At 33.2% G+C, this 17,525-nt stretch overlaps 1 protein-coding gene across 5 annotated transcripts in view; it reads left to right on the plus strand.

The window, feature by feature from the left end:
* pde4d (phosphodiesterase 4D, cAMP-specific) overlaps positions 1–17,525 on the plus strand; it is a 234,878-nt gene that overhangs the window by 162,310 nt on the left and 55,043 nt on the right. For 2 of the 5 annotated variants that reach the window (XM_087264472.1, XM_087264471.1), the window contains exon 1: positions 9,586–9,856. The exons of 2 other annotated variants lie outside the window; for them this stretch is intronic. In XM_087264472.1, the coding sequence (XP_087120598.1) occupies positions 9,798–9,856 (59 nt within the window). In that variant the 5' untranslated portion in view covers positions 9,586–9,797. Of the gene's footprint in view, positions 1–4,601; positions 4,897–9,585; positions 9,857–17,525 lie in introns of those variants that run through there. One more of the 5 variants, XM_087264469.2, reaches the window with a different exon arrangement.

Here is a 17,525-nt window from a genome sequence, read left to right on the forward strand (position 1 = left end):
CAATAAGGCCTTAAAGAGTCAAATTGGCCAATATATCATTTATTCATATTCATTATTTATATCAGCCAAAATTATACATATCGATGTGTCCCTGTTTTAAACTTCTAAGCACTGTTGTCTTCATACTGGAAAACCAATATTAATGAAGCAATCTAAATATTTACATATTGAAAATTAAACATTTGTGAATTAAACAACACAGAATTTCATTTCAGATTGTTGTTGAGACAATAGCTCTGTCACATTTTTAATCACTTTGTAATGCTGGAACTTTGTAATGTCCTCCAATTTTAAAGAAAACCACTGAATTTACAAAAAAAAGGAGTTTTAATCCTTATATATATATATATATATATATATATATATATATATATATATATATATATATATATATATATATATATATATATTTTTTTTTTTTTTTTTTTTTTCTTTATTTTTTTCAGGCACCAGGTAGATATACATCTACTAAATGGAAAATATATATTTTTTAAAGAAACAAATGATGAGATGAAATATTAATCAAAGATGAAATATTTATAACTTAATTAAAGACGTAATGGAGATTGCTGCAAAGTTGGATTTGTTGAAACTTTGAAGTTACTAACAAAACTCACTGTGTGCTCCTAGATTTAATTATAGAAATCATATTGATGTGTATTTCATCACATTTCCTTTACTCAATCTCAACAAGGCATTAAAAAGTCTTAAATGTACCTTCATAAATGTACAGATCCCTCTTTTGATTCTTTTTTTTCAATATAGTGGCACGGACTGATTCAAATCCTTCGTGTTGTGTACTTTATTCAGCTAGCATCCTGGCAATAATGTTGCCGAATTCTGTGCATGGCTTTGTATCATCCAAGTAGTCGTGAGTTGGAGGATTAGCACATTTATTCAGATCCAGAACATATTCAACACTTCTAAAATAGCTTTGTTTTTCTTAAATGATCTTCTGATGGTTTATTTTTATCAGTAACTGGAAGTAGTGAGAGTGTGATATAGAGATGAATGCATGTGCAGGAGTATTTTTCAGGACACCTACCATCTGCTATGAGTGTAGTACTTCTGAACAGACAGCAGGGAACATTTTTTCTTCACTTTAATTAATCAATTATGAATAAATGCTGTAATGATAGTTGTACATGTAAAATAATCATACCTGTTTGTTTAAGGTATAACTGACCCTATCTGCATGTATAATGCTCGTTATTTGCATGAACTGAGTGTTCACGGGATTGTAACGGATTTAAAACGTCCCCTCAGTTTACATTACATTTGACCATAGGTGACTTTTCTGATGACACAGCATCAGGGTCGGCTCAAAGACTTTAACAGGACTTAAAGACCATGAGCTGTAAAAGCTCTTCAAATGTCTTTTCAGTTTTGAAAGAAACAAGTAGCAGCACTTTTAAAACACTAGTTAGTCAATCACTTTGCACTTAATATAAAGCATTTAATATAACATTTATTCTGATAACGTTTGCTTAAGCCTTTTGAATGTTTATACTTGTATTTTTGTAGTATTTTAAATTAGGAATGCACAATATATTGGCATGCATATTGATATCGGCCGATAAATTATATTTTTTATATTGTTGTTATCGTTCCAATGACAAAATAAATAGACCAGAGATCAGCTGAAACTCTTCTTAAGTTAATTGTTGTTTATTGTTAGAGCTGTGCAAATTCAATTTCAATTTCGATTTTGGCTTTTAACGATTATGAAAAGACATTAATCAAGATAAAAGGATTATTGCATAATATAGCGCCCCCTTTCCAGTTGTACACATTTGTTGCTCTGCAAAGCTCAGATTCACGTGAATATTACTAAAAGCATGTACTGCAATGTAGCGTTTGCAGCATGAGATACGCATCACACATTGATTGTACATTTGAATCATTCATGTTTTTAAAAGCGCTCAGCCTCAGAGACGAGTAGAACACACGCATCTAATGTCATCTTAATGTGAGCGCTTTTATGGTCAAATGCATGCAAATTTGTGTCAAAACGCGGTGTTTAGAGATTATTCATATTAACCCTCTTTTGTGTAATAAACAAAGGTGTTTGGAATCAAAAGACATTTGATAGTGCAACCATTATTCAGAACTGACAGCTGCTGCTGACTGTTTTTATCATTAATCAAATAATAAAAAGACAAAATCACTCACTGCTCTTGACTGAAGGACTTTAGTAGCTATAATTAAAGTGTTTTTCTTACAGTGAAAATGCTTCAAGCACAGTTTGTTTCATATTTTTATTCTATTTCATTTATTTCCCCTTATTTACAGGGAGGAAAATAACTGTATATATAGTTGGTCAGAATTATTAGCCCTCCTGAATTATTAGCGGCTCTTTCCTCCCCAATTTCTGTGTAATGGAGAGTTTTTTCAACACATTGCTAAGCATAATAGTTTTAATAACTCTAACTCTAACTCTTTTAAAACTCTAGTTTTAATAAATCTAATAACTGATTTATTTGATCTTTGCCATGATGACAGTAAACAGTAAACCGGCATTTATTCGAGCCAAATTAAAATAAGACTTTCTCCAGAAGAAATGATATTAGGAAATACTATGAAAAATTCCTTGCTCTGTTAAACATCATTTAGAAAATATTTATAAAAATTGGGGCGAATAATTTTGACTTCAACTGTAATTGTTTTGAATAATTGGGATTACAATTATTACCAAAATAATCGTGATGATGATTTTTTTCATAATCGAGCAGCCCTATTCATTGTATGTGTTTGCTTTTTGTTTATTTATTGGCTAATATATTGTCTGGCTGTCTCCAGATTAAAATAGCTATCGGTTATTGATATCAGCCAAAATGTTCCATATTGACATATTCCATGAGCTAGCACTCTGCAACTCTCACATGGTCGCCGACTGAAGCTAAGCAGGGCTGTGCCCAGTCAGTTCTTGGATGGGAAGTAGTGGTAAGACTAGCAGGGGGCAATCAACCTGTGGTTTGTGTGGGTCCCAATGCCCCAGTATATTGATATTGACTCTATACTGCTCAGTGAGCGCCGTCTTTCGGATGAGACGTTAAACTGAGGTCCTGACTCACTGTGAGCGTTAAAAATCCCAGGAAAGAGTAGGGGTTTACCCCAGCATCCTGGTGAAATTTGCCCACTGGCCTCTCTGTCCATCGTGGCCTCCTAACTAATAATTTGACAGTTCATTTAATGACATTTAAGCAGTTCTGACTTGCTGAATAGGCATTTCTTTTATTGGTCCTAAAAATCATTATTATTATTATTATTATTAATAATGATAATAATATTTTAACAGTGCTACTGATGGGCAAAGATCAATCACATCCAAAATTAAAGTTTGTTTTGACATTATATATATGTGGATTGTATATATTTATTATGTATATGTGATACAAGCACATACATAAAACAACTGTACAAAACTTTTTTTCACATAGATATTTAAATGCATATATAATTTGTATCATTCATTCATTCATTCATTCATTCATTTTCCTTCGGCTCACTGTGAAACACCCATACACTCTCACATTTACACTCATACACCATGGCCAATTTAGTTCATCCTGTTCACCTATAGCGCATGTAGTGGTTTCTGTGTGGAGTTTCTGTGTGGTTCTGTGTGGAGTTTGCATGTTCTCCCTGCGTTCGCGTGGGTAATATATATATATATATATATATATATATATATATATATATATATATATATATATATATATATATATATATGTGTGTGTGTGTGTGTATGTGTGTATATATATATATATATATATATATATTTATATATATATATATATATATATATATATATATATATATATATATATATATATCGCAGGATTATATTATTGAATAAAGTGTAAAAGATAAAGATATTATTAAATAATATTAGTTTTATGATTATTTATACAATGATGACCATGTTATTTTACATTTGATTGTATTGATAGACCCCCCAGAAAACCAAAAAGCACTGTTTATTTTTTGTTTTTTTTTTGTTTGTAATTTATTGTAATTTATGCATAGAAAAAGACTTAAATGAATAAAATGAAATCTTTCCAAATAGAGCTATTCAAGTCATCAATTGTATGAAATTGTATTCATATTGCAACATATATCACAGCAAATCAAAACATCCAAATGTCAGATTTTTCCAATATCGTGCAGCTCTACTTAGAATACTCTTCTCAAACAACATGTCAAAATGTTTCATACCACGCTTATTAGAATGTAATATATCCAAAAAAAAAAAAAAAAAAAATATATATATATATATATATATATATATATATATATATATATATATATATATATATATATATTTATTTATTTATTTATTTATTTATTTATTTATTTATTTTATTTTTTACTGAGCAATTGTCTCTTTTTTATTAATCCTTTTATTAGTTTACATTGGATTTAAATACTTAAATATGCTTCCCAAGTTTCATAACACACTTATCAAAATAATTACTGCATGCTTAAAAATCTTGACTTTCCTTTTTTCTCTGATGATTTCATTTTCACCTAGCAGTTTACAAAACCATTATCTGTCCGAGCAGATTGCATTCTTGTCACAGTTTCACGCGCAGTTTTCCAGCACTGAAGCTTGTGTTACAGACATGGCAGCTGAATGCGAGAAGGCCAGACAGGTGTTATTGGATTATGGGATGAGGTCAGTGTAGTGACGTGGACATTTTCCTCGCACAAAGCTGAAGCTCTCTTATCTGAGAACAGTCAAGCTGTCAGTTTTCCTCAGGACACCATGGCTAGTGAATCTCCAGGCAATTCTCCACTTTCCCACTTTCTCAGCTCTTTCGTTTGGAACGGCCGTCAGTTTGATATAAACTCACTGAAAGGCAAGAAACGGAAGCGCTGGTTCAAGTCCCGCAGGTACATGAGCTCTTAAATATTGAATAGGGTTTAAAATTTACGTTTTATAATGTCTTAGTAGGCCACACTAGTGTTTAAGAGGTGTAAATATTGCTTAGCATAGATGTTCAATTGCATTAATTTAGTTTAAAACTTTTTTAATGATTTTCAAATCTATATTTTGATGCATGTTTTTGTTTTAGCACTTTAGTGATCAAGTAAGGAGGCTAAAACCGCACTGGGACACATTATATAATTGAACACTGGCTTAATTTTTATAAATGTCAAACGGGTCACGTTGTCACCTTGATTTATCGAGTTAAGTTGTCACATGTTTTCTGTGTTGTCATTGCTGTGTTTATTTTAATACAGTCAGTTTGCTAAAAATAGTCTGAAAGTAATTAAATTAATTGTTTATTATTTATAAATAGCTGAAAGCCATTGTGGACTTGTATATGTGTTTATATTATCATCTTGTTATGAAAATGGTTTTATAAAAACAGTAAATCAAACAAATACAATTAAATAAGTGGTTCAAAATGACTGAAAAGTTTTTACTAAATACACATATACTTAAAATATTTTACCCATATTTAAAAAAATAAAACATTTAAAATCACTTGTTAAATAAATATTTAAATTAATAACATTTATTAAATAACTTTTTAAAAAATCATATATACTATGAAGGAGCACTGTTTACTATAGTTTTCCATGTTTACACCACATTTAGCAGGTTTACATTTTGACGATTTAAAAATATTTCCCAATTTTGGTTAGGTCAAGCTAATATTGTCATTTCACTACATTTGTGGATATACAGTGGAAAGAAATGTCATCTCCTGCAAGACTACATAAACATAATCATAAATATGAAAACAACACTACATTTAAGAGCTATTTTAAACCTATGATTACCTAACAAACCAGGATGGTAATCTTACTATACCGTTAATTAAACTAGTCATAAATGATGGAAAATAGTCAGCAGATTTCTGCATCATACATTTATATGTTTATTTTATAGCAAACATTTCTTTAAAAAAACTTCAAACCTGACATATTTGCAATATACTGCAATGACAGTATGCTGGATTGAAAACAAATTTATTTATGGGTAATTAATTCTAAAGTGCCTAATTTAATACCTACAGTTGTATTTTTGCTCTCTAACTGGCTTTGTTTGGAGATGTTCTTGATTTTTATCTGCCTTAATCTGTCTCGGACACAGGGGGGGGGGCAACGATGCGCACAAACATACTGTAGATCAGCTGTTAATATTGTGATATAACCAGATAAACACGTGTCCCCCTAAATCAGTTTATTTCTAAATAATGTTTCCCATTATTTAGAGCTGACCGATGTTTCTCCAGAGCTAATGGCTTGTAATCGGACATTTGAAAGCATTCACTGATAATTAAGTCAAGCCTGTTGTCTGAATGTTTAAAGAAATCATCAGTAGGCGGAGCTGATGTGTTGTCATTGGCTGACGTAGGTAATGCGTCACTGGAGCACCTCTGAGGGCCCTTGGCATGGGTTAATGTGTGAAGCGTTAGTCGCAGTGGGAGATCAGCTCCCGCAAAACTAGACAAGCACAGTCATGTGTGTTCCCTGTTCTTTGTTGAAACATTGGAAAACAGTACATCACATTCAGTACAACTTATTTTTTTTTTCAGTGATGTTTTACAAGCTCTTATTGTCTTTTCAGACATTTAATGTTGGTCACTGTGCATGTAAAGCAGTAAAAGTGTTTGTAATACGCTCTTAAACACCTATGGCTCCATGAAAGATCTTTAAAGCAAGAGTTAACCCCCAAAACCACAAAATTTATAGTACAAAACTCACCTAGGACGTGGTAGAATTCTTCAGTTGAACATTAAAGCTGATTTTTAGCTAAAAATTTATTGATTATTCATAAAATGGAAGTCAGTGGGTACCAGCACTTTGAGAGTAAAAAAAAAATACAGGCAAAACAAAATTCTTGCATTTAAATCATCGTAGAAACAAATCTTTTCAAGGCTTTGAATCAATTGATTTGCGAAATGATTCACTTTATAAAAGTGCTTGAGATACTGCAAGCTGCTCTACCTGCTGGTCAAAACCCTGTAAATACAACAAATATTCATGAAAACAACATTCCTCAATACTGCTTTTATAAACCCATAGCAGATGTTTTGTTAGAAGTGTAATCTATCAAATGCAGTTGGCTAATCATCCAATACCTATAAATTTATATATACCTATAAATGCATGATATTTTTTAATATAACGTGCAGGACTTGTTTTGTTTGATTTACGAAGCCCTCAGTTAAACAGGGCAGATTATTAACTACTATTAATTATATGAATTAATAAAAGCTATTTTAAAGGTTCCAGAGGAAGCAGTGTTTCCAAAACAGTTATCACTATGTTTGGACCCTTTGCTGAGGCTGTTGATTAATAGTAATTCTATTGTAAATGTTTTGCACAAACTAATCATTGAGCTCCATGAATCCTTTATGTATGGTTTTGCTTATTTTTTACTTTGGCTGTCAAAGTGCCGGAGCCATTTATGTGAATTTTTCATTTCTGCTGAAAAAAAAAGTTCTATAAAGTGAATAAATGTTAAACACACTTTATAAATTTCTTTACTGAACTGTTGACAGTAAGATTATTTGGTGAACCCGAAAAGGTTCTTTATTTAACATCAGTGCATGACCAGTGTTGGGAGAAGTTACTATAGAAAGTAATGCATTACAATATTGCTCCCTAAAAAAGTAACTAGTTGTGTTACTTAATTACTTTTTATGATTTGTAATGTGTTATGTTACTTTTGAGTTACTTTTTCGTTACATTTTCTGACCTTAGGCTAGAGGAGCTCTGCAATTAACAACACACTGTGTACCCTCCATTTACCTCAAAACACAAACACACACACACACACACACACACACACACACACACACACACACACACACACACACACACACCAAACACACACAAAAATGAAAGTAGGATAATGTTGTCTTCGAAGAATTTCCTGAGCCCAGGGCTATACATGCCGTGAATACAGATTATTGAACGTTTAAAGCAATGTGTTTGCTACTTTTGTACTTTTTGTAAACTCACTGTAACTGAAAATCACTGTCCATTGAGACAATCCTCTTTTCCTTTACTTCCATGTGTTCAAAATAATGAGAATATTTCCATTGCAGAAATGTAAAGCTCTGCCATCTTCATTTCTGCCTGTTCCTGCATTCTCTCATTATGTGCAGGATTCAACGCGACTACTTTCATTTTAATTCAGCAACTTACTTTTTAAAAGTGATTTAACTACTTTTCCCTGTTATGGGTTGCAGCTGGAAGGGCATCCGTTCCATAAAACACATGTTGGATAAGTTTTAAAGTAACTCAAATATTCATTTTCTTTTTGGCTTAGTCTCTTTATTAATCTGTGGTCACCACAGCGGAATGAACCGCCAACTTATCCAGCACATGTTTTACACAGCGAATGCCCTTTCAGCTGTAACCCTTCACTGGGAAACCCCCATACACACTCATTCACAGACACACACACACACACACACACTACAGACAATTTAGCCTAATTCAACTTACCTGTACCACATGTGCTCTGGACTTGTGAGGGGAACCAGAGCACCCGGATAAACCCACACAAAGGCAGGGAGAACATGCCGAGGCTCGAACCAGCGTACTTCTTGCTGAAAGGCGACAGCCCTACCCACTGCTCCATTGTGCAGCCCCATAACTCAAATATTACTACTTAATTTTTTAAAGTAATGTGTTACTTTAATTTAATCAAGTAATTTGCATTACTTAATGTGTTACTCCAACACAATGTGCATGACTGTGTGACAAATGAAATGCTTTTGAATTTCCACGTCACACCAGATGTGCAATTTCACACCTGAATGAATGAATTGATAGTTTTTGGCAACTCCTTCCCTATGATATTTGGGAGTATATACAGTTAAAGTCAGAATAATTATACTCCGTTTATTTCCCCCCCCCCATTTTCTGATTCACAGGAAGATTTCTGAAAGTAATAGTTTTAATAACTGATTTCTTTTTTCCTTGCCATGATGACAGTAGATAATATTTTCTAGATATTTTCCAAGATACTAGTATACAGCTTAAAGTGACATTTAAAGGTGTGTCTTTGTTAATTAGTTACAAAGTTAGTAATTAGTAATAAGTTCACTGTTCACTGTTCACAATTAGTAATAAATCCCTGATGGTTTGTTCTGTAGGCAATCAAAAATATATGGCTTAAGATAGTAATAATATTGAATTCAAATGGTTTTTAAAAAATATAAAAACTGCTTTTATGTTAGCCGAAATAAAACAAACAAGACGTTCTCCAGTAGAAAAAAATCTTATAGTAAATTATGTGAAAAAAAAAAATCCTTGCTCCGTTAAACATCATTTGGGAAATATCTGACTTCAACTAAACATCTGCTGGGATCTCTCACCTTTCATTTGTCCCTGTCATCTGAATGCTCTTTCAAACTGTGGTGTAAGTTTCCTCCTTTTGTCTCAATCACCAGAGTTGCCCTTCCCCCGTCTGTGTCACTACTACACGAGTCCGAACAGTGAGCCCTGCAGCCAGAGAGGAAGGGAGGGAGGAGAGTACATTGGGTGGGAGTTTCAGGAGAGAGAGAGAGAGAGAGAGAGAGAGAAAGAAAGAGAGAGAGAGAGAAGGATTGTCTTGCATTATATCAGCCGGTTGCTGAGTGAAGCAAACACTGGAGCGTTTGTCCAGCCAGGGTTTGAGTCTCAGGAAAAAAGGTGCTACTGTCAGTGGAGAAAACCGAGGCAGGAGTGAGTCATGTCCACGCTTGGAGACCCACACACACGTGAGGACTGAAAACAAGCGCGCACCGCTGGGATTAGCCGTAGCCGCTAACAGAAGGAGGTCCAGAATGAGCATTATCATGAAGCCCCGCTCTCGCTCCACCAGTTCACTTAAGAACACAGACGGGTAAAGGAGAACTTTTCACTCTCTCCTTCTGACTCTGTTAACCCATATCCCAGTGCTTGCCGTTTCCTTCTCCCCCTCTCGCAGCAAACAGTATCTCCTTTTAAACCTCTTGTGCAACTTTCTGCTTCCTCTTAAGTTTTAAAGCCCATTGTTTTTCCACTCACCTTCCACACATTGAGTTGCATTCCTCCTGAGGAATTTGTCTTTTGTTTACATTCTCTTTCAGCAGTACTTTTGCTCTGAGTTTTGCATTTGCCCTCTGTCTCTCTTGCCGAGCTGTTGAAGAGTAACTGTGGGTCACATTTAAGCATGTCTGGATGAATTGGATATATGTGTGTAGTTTCGAATTTGTTAAATCAGAAACATTTTATTACAACATTTAATTAAATATTAGAATGTTTTAAATAATTATAAGGATGTAATGCAGTGTATTAAATGTTGTCAATAATTTTAAGGGTGTAATCCAGTGTCTTAAAGGCTTAATATTATTTACTGTAGATGCAAAATGATGTAGATGTGATCCGCACAAGAGTGTGTGTGTGTGTGCCCGTTTGTGTGCGTTTGTGAGAATGTCTTAAATAATCGAATTATCTTAGTTTTGATTACATTTATTTAGTCAGAAGCAGTTTAATACAACATTTAATTGAGTTTTAGGTAGTTTAAAATAATAATAAGAGGTGTAATCTAGTGTTTTTATTTTTTTTTTATAATTCTAAATGTGTGATCAAGTGTCTTTGATGCTTAATATCACTTACTGTAAACGCAAAATGTGCATTAACCAAATGTGACCCGTGTGTTTGAGAATGTCTTAAATAAACTAATTAAGTTAGCTTCAAATAAGTGTATTCAGTCAGAAGCAGTTAAACTAACGTTTGATTACATTTTTGATTATAAAAGTGTAATCCGGTGTCTTTAATGATTAATATCCCTTACTATAGATGCAAAATGGGCATTAACCAAATGTGACCATTGTGTGTGTGAGAATGTCTTAAATAAACTAATTAAGTTTGTTTAGAATATATTTATTCCGTTAGTTTAATACAACATTTATATAAGTTTTAGGTAGTTTTAAATAATTATAAGGGGTGTAATCCAGTGTCTTTACAGTTTTAAAAACATTCTAAGGGTGTAATCCAGTGTCTTTAATGCTTAATATCTCATACTATAGATGCAAAATGTGCATTAACCCAATGTGATCCTTGTGTGTAATAAATTAAGTTTTAGATTGTTTTGATTATTTATAAGGGTGTAAACCATTGTATTTAATGTTTTTTATGCTTAATATGCCTTACTATAGATGCAAAATGCGCATTAACCTAATGTGACCTGTGTGTTTTTGAGAGAGAATGTCTTAAATACACGTATTAAGTTAGTTGTAAATAAATGTATTTAATCAGAAGCCATTAAATAAAATTTTTGATTTAGTTTTAAAATGTTTTAAATAATCATAAGGAGTGTAATCCAGTGTCTTTAATGCTTTAAAAACATTTAAGGGTGTAATCAAGTGTCTTTAATGCTTAATATCCCGTACTATAGATGCAAAATGTGCATTACCCAATGTGACCCTTGTGTGTTATAAATTAAGTTTTAGATTGTTTTGATTATTTATAAGGGTGTAAACCATTGTCTTTAATGTTTTAAATAATTCTAAGAGTGTAATCCAGTGTTTTTAATGCCTAATATTCCTTACTGTAGATGCAAAAACTGTTTTGTTTCAATTTTGGAAATCGCATACATTGCATGGATCATATGACACAAATTATAGATTTTACATTCATGACAAAAATCATTCGAATTATAATCATCATCATTAGAATCATGTTTTAAGGAAGATTGTTTGGTAAATTTGCTTCCGTAAATAAATCAAAACTTAATTTTAGATTTTTTTTTTGTGAACCCCAAAATTCCAGATTTTTAAATAGTCACTAATGTATGCATGTTATGAACACGATTAGATATAATATGAAATTTATTAAGATTTACCCATTATAATTCAACAGAAAATACCAGTATATCAACCAATGAAATATCCAAAATGTTTGTGCAATCACCTTAAAAACAAATACAAAAAAGAAAGAAAGAATGAAACGGTCTGATATTTCCACATGAGGAGGCTGCAGTTGCTTTATTGCAGCATATTCGCGAGCAGTGCCAGAGGGCAGATACCTCACCCTTGTCTCTCTTGTCCCATCTTGTCCTCCATTTGTATGTGCTTATTTTAGAAGCGGGTGCTGATTGTTTGTAGCGGATGGATTATTTTGGTACAGCACTGTTATGAGTCTGTTAGCATTCACCATGCGTGTGAAGTATAATTTGAACAGTCATCCTTCAAACTCAGAGATACTGCATATTGATGATTCACAGGACTATTTTGGTGCATAATTTTGTTCTGTTTGTGTCCGTACGTTTACAAAGTAGGTTAGCCAAAAAACAAGACGGGTTACAACCCCCTTTTGCTGGAGGAATGCTGCATGAATAACAACTCTCAGCTAAATAAACAGGGCCTTGCGTTGAGAATGTGTGCGTGTGTTTGTTTGAGTGTGTGAAAAAAGGTGAAGAGATCAGGATGAAGGAAATCTTATGAATATCTTAATGATGTCATCGGTGTCAGAACGACGTACGTGTGTCACCGTGTGCTTCCTCCATCTCATATATTGACCCCATTGTCTGAGCTTCCTGTTTGTTTTCGCTGTATTGTAATGTATGACAGTGAGTCAGTGCATGCCACACACACCAGTCAGTAATTGACAGCTGCCACCTCATATCCTGTCATTCATACTATTGCGTTTTTGTTTTGTGTCATAATAAACCATTGAATTCAAACACTCTTCTGTTATATTATGCACACAAATCAAAGTTTATCATTATTGAGCCATAGGGATAGTTCGGCCAAAAATGACAATTTGACACACTATTTTCTATCTGTCTCAAGTGGTTCCAAATAGGGCCACACGATATAGGAAAAATCCAACATTGCTAATATTTAAATAATAACAATCTGGCAATCTAACATTTTTTTTATTCTACGACATACTGTATATTGTCATATGTATACAATTTCTCCAGATGACTGGAATAGCTCTATTTGGAAAGAATGTATAATTTTAGATCCATTGGGTTGATTCTGTGTGGAGTGCATCTACATAAAATCTAATAAACAATCCACAAGCATTGAGAAACACAATTAAAAAAGAGAGATACTATTAAACTAAACAGTGTTTTATCGTTTTCAGAATCTAAAGCTGATTATACTTCTGTGCCGAGTGATCGGCTGCCATGCTTGTTTATGTTGATAGCTGGCAGTAGGTGTTTGTTCCTCTTTGTCAAGTTTCTTCGCGAGTGTTTTGTTTTTTCTGAACGCTACCTTTATGTAGAAGTAGCTCAAACTCTTATTCAAAGGTGCATTAAACACAAGGTAACAAAACAAAAGTTTACATCCAGAGCTCCTTCACGGGACTCATCACTTGTTAACATTTGCTTCATTGGGCCCTTGGCTCTCAGCACAGCCACCAAGTCGATCCATGATCATGGTAAAATCTAGATTGGATATGCGGCCGGCTGGAAATGCGATATGCACATTAATACAGTTGAAGTCAGAACTATTAGCCTCCACATCCCCCCCCCCCACCCCCCTGTTTATTTTGTACCCCAATGTCTGTTTAACGGAGATAATTATTTTTTTCAACACATTTCTAAGCATAATAGTTTTAATAACTCATCTCTCTAATAACTGAATTATTTTATCTTTTCCATGATGGCAGTAAATAATATTTGACCAGATATTTTTCAAGACACTTCTATACAGCTTAAAGTGACATTTAAAGGCCTAACTAGGTTAATTAATTTAACTAGGCAGGTTAGGGTAATTAGGCAAGTTATTGTATAACAAAAATATAGCTTAAAGGGGCTAATAATTTTGACCTTAAAAGGGTTCATAAAATTTTTTAAACTGCTTTTATTACAGCCAAATAAAAAAAAAGACTTTCTGTTGAAGTAAAAATATGTTCAGACATACTGTGAAAATTTCCTTGCTCTGTTTAACATAATTTGAGAAATATTTAAAAAACAATTTAAAGGGGGGCTAATAATACTGAATTCAGCTATATACCACCATTGTTTATGACACTGTATAACAATAATTAATATTTAGGGTTGGGGTGGGTGTGGACGTTAATAAAATACAATAAATGGGAAATGTAATAAATAATATAAATTATTCGCGTTAACTTCCAGCCGCAACCATATCCTCTCTAGCAACAACCATCAATCACAAAGTTGGCACTACGCATTGTTGAGACTTGTAGTTACATTTTTCGAGAGGTACTCGTCAGTGTCGGTGTCAGCCACTGTGAGGGTTTTGCGACCCTACAAAGGCTGTGCTGGAGCATACCCGTGCGCTTGATGCAGAAGTATAAATCAGCCTTAACAGTACTCGGGTACAGTTACAGAATAATAAAAATAGAAAAAATAATTTAATAAAGCTTTTTAAAGTTGCAAAAGGTACGATTTCTTATGCCTAAAATGCTCTTAAAATCATTATACAGTTAAGGACCTCAAAAACATGCAAGTGATCAATTATAAAACATACTCAACTTTGCAGATCTTGCGATGTGGCTATTGCGATCAACAAACTGCGATATCAGTGCTGAAATTATATGTTGTGCAGCCGTATTTACAAACCTCTACGAGATTCTTTTTTTCTGCTGAACCTCAGAGACTATATGCTGAAGAAAGCTGGAAACCTGTAACCATTGACATCCATATTTAGACATACTATGGAAGCCAATGGTTACTGGTTTCAAACCTACTTCAGAATATCTTCTTTTGAGTTCAACAGAAAAAAAGATATTCAGTTTTGACCAAGGTGAGAAAATGATATCAGAAAAGGTAGTTGTGGGTTAGCTATCCTTTTAAAACTAATGAGAAATATGATTTTTCAGCGTTTTTTTTTTTAAAGCATGACGGTAAAAAACAAACGCAGTATGAGTATTTTAAAACATGCTTTTTTTGTTGGCTAGTGTATTCTGGGAAATATTCTTACCCCTTTTTTCCAGTGTGGTCCTGAAAAATCTTTGTTCAAAAGGCTATCTACCCCTTACCCTTAGCACTACACCTTCAAGCTATATAAAGAGAATTGGGACAGTGAAGTCCCTTCTACCCAGTGAAGGGGTTGGGGTGTCCTAATTCTCTTTAGCTTGAAGGTGTAGGGCTAAGGGCAAGGGGTAGATAGTCCTTTCAACAGAGATTAAGGGGTATAATTGGAATTGGGCCTAAGTGTGTTTGTGTTCCCTGATGCATCCATATGTGAAATCAACCCAGTCACTTTGTTTCAATAAACGTGAAAAAAGAGCAGGTCGAATTTCCCTCCACTATAGTAACATATGAAAGGGGATCATGTTGAATATATTACCATGCCTCAATGGCAAACATTTCCACCCAGAACCCATCATTTCTGTTTACTCACTATTGCAGAAAGACATTATCCATACACCATAAAAACATGATTAGTGTATCAACGTTGGATCTCCTTAGATGTCTGACATCCGAGCCCCTGAAGACTCTGTGGCAGGATCTCAGAATTGTATGCTGTATTTTCTTTATCTGCATCAGAACAGAGTAGTAATACATTGTTTTATTTCCATTGAGTGGTATGGTTCAGAACAGTATGGTTTGGTTTTAATACGGATCAGGCTTGTGTTTCCACTGCCAACAGTACACTTACTAGGCATGGTGTATGGCAGAAAGATACAATCAACATCATTCTTGCCTAACGAAAAAAAAAAACATGCGGGCCAGGCCATTCATATATTGCATCTTTTGCAAACTTAAGTTCATCAATTAAAATGTAGATGCATGGCAAGTGAGCACAAATATAGAGAGGAAGCAGCGTCCCTCGTACTTTCCTCACCTTTAGATGTGACTTGAAATGGCCCTGAAAACAACAATGGAGGACGAAGAGCAGATCATGTTCTTGCTTCTTAGCATGTGACTGTCTGTCAGAAGAAGACAACAAGCTTTGTTTGAGCTCGGGTCATCCATGGTTCATTGCTGCGCGCAGTCATTATATTATTACGGTGTCATTTTTCGGCTATTTTTTTAAATTGCTGCTTTGTGTGTTGTTTTTCCCTTGTCTTGCAAATGACCTAAAACAAATAGCGTTCAGCTAGATGGTTCATTTATTTTTTTTTAATCATTTGTATTTAAACGTATATCAAAAATTGCGGTCGTAGTAATAGACATAAAAATAAGCAAAATAGTAAAAATGAATAGACTATAAAACTACAAATGAAATATTTGTACAATAAACGTAAGATTGTAAACGTAAGATGCTTATTTTAGTTGTAAAGGAGATGTTTGTCATTTTTGATTAGTTTGATTTGAAACTAAATAAACTAAAAGGAATTTATTCCTTTAAGGAATTTAAGATTTCTAGAAAACAAAAAAAACAACTTAATCAAAACTTAATCAAAAGCATCAATTAATTCAAACTATTACTCAGTAGTTACTCAGTGATTTTAAAATCAAATTAACAAAATAAGCTAAAAAAATAGCTGATAAATAAAATGAAAGTTGATAAAAAAAAACTAAACAGCTGAAACTTCTTTTAATAATCTTTTAATAATCTTACATTTTTCGAATGACTGAATTTATACAAATTAGCCACTAAACTGACAAAACATAAAATAGTTAAGATAAGATTAGATTATCAGATCAGGCGATAAATCTATTCTAAATCTCCTTGCATTAGCTCTCAGCATATCTAATTTTAACAACTGCTATTTTTATACTTTTGGCGAAGCTTGATTTGATTCATGAATTATTCCTGTGTGCTATTTTTATCTCTTTTATTTGTCTATTTTGAGTTGTTCCGTCTGGTGATTAACAGTAGGACCGTCATTGTTTTGGGATCAGTCTCTCTTATGATCAGCACATAAAAACATTATATCTGGTACATTCACTTTGCATGCGGTCTCCAACCGCCAGTTTCCACTTTTCTGAATTTTCTGTGCTCTTTGTTTCTCTCTTATACACTAATGGACCCCATGCTATTAAGCAGAGCTCCTGAGGGCAGTTCATTGGTGATCAACAATAAACTTTAGTGATAGTTACAAGAATGTTTAACAGAGCAAGGAATTTTCACAATATTTTTTCTTCTGGAGAAAGTCTTTGTTTTATTTCGGCTAGAATATAAGCAGCTTTAATTTTTTTACATCCATTTTAAGGTCAATATTATTAGCCCCTTAAGCTATATATATTTTTAATAGTCTACAGAATAAACCACTGTTATACAATGATTTACGTAATTACCCTAACTTGCCTAATTAACCAAATTAACCTAGTAAAGCCTTTAAATGTCACTTTAAGCTGTATAGAAGTGTCTTGAAAAACATCTAGTCAAATATTATTTACTATCATCATGGCAGAAATAAAATAAATCAGTTATTAGAAATGAGTTATTAAAACTATTATGTTTAGAAATATGTTGGAAAAATATCTTCTCTCTGTTAAACAGACATTGGGGAAAAATTATAATAAAATAAAATTATAATATTTTATTTTATAAAGTTGATGTTTTTACAAAATACTGAGGTCCTTTTAGCATTGCTAGTCTTTTGGGAGTTTGTTTTCTTTTTGTTTTATCTGTGGTATTAGTACATTAAGGTTCAGA

The sequence above is a fragment of the Danio rerio genome, chromosome 8 (assembly GCF_052040795.2).
Source record: "Danio rerio strain M-AB ecotype USA chromosome 8, GRCz13ab, whole genome shotgun sequence".
Taxonomy (NCBI): domain Eukaryota; kingdom Metazoa; phylum Chordata; class Actinopteri; order Cypriniformes; family Danionidae; genus Danio; species Danio rerio.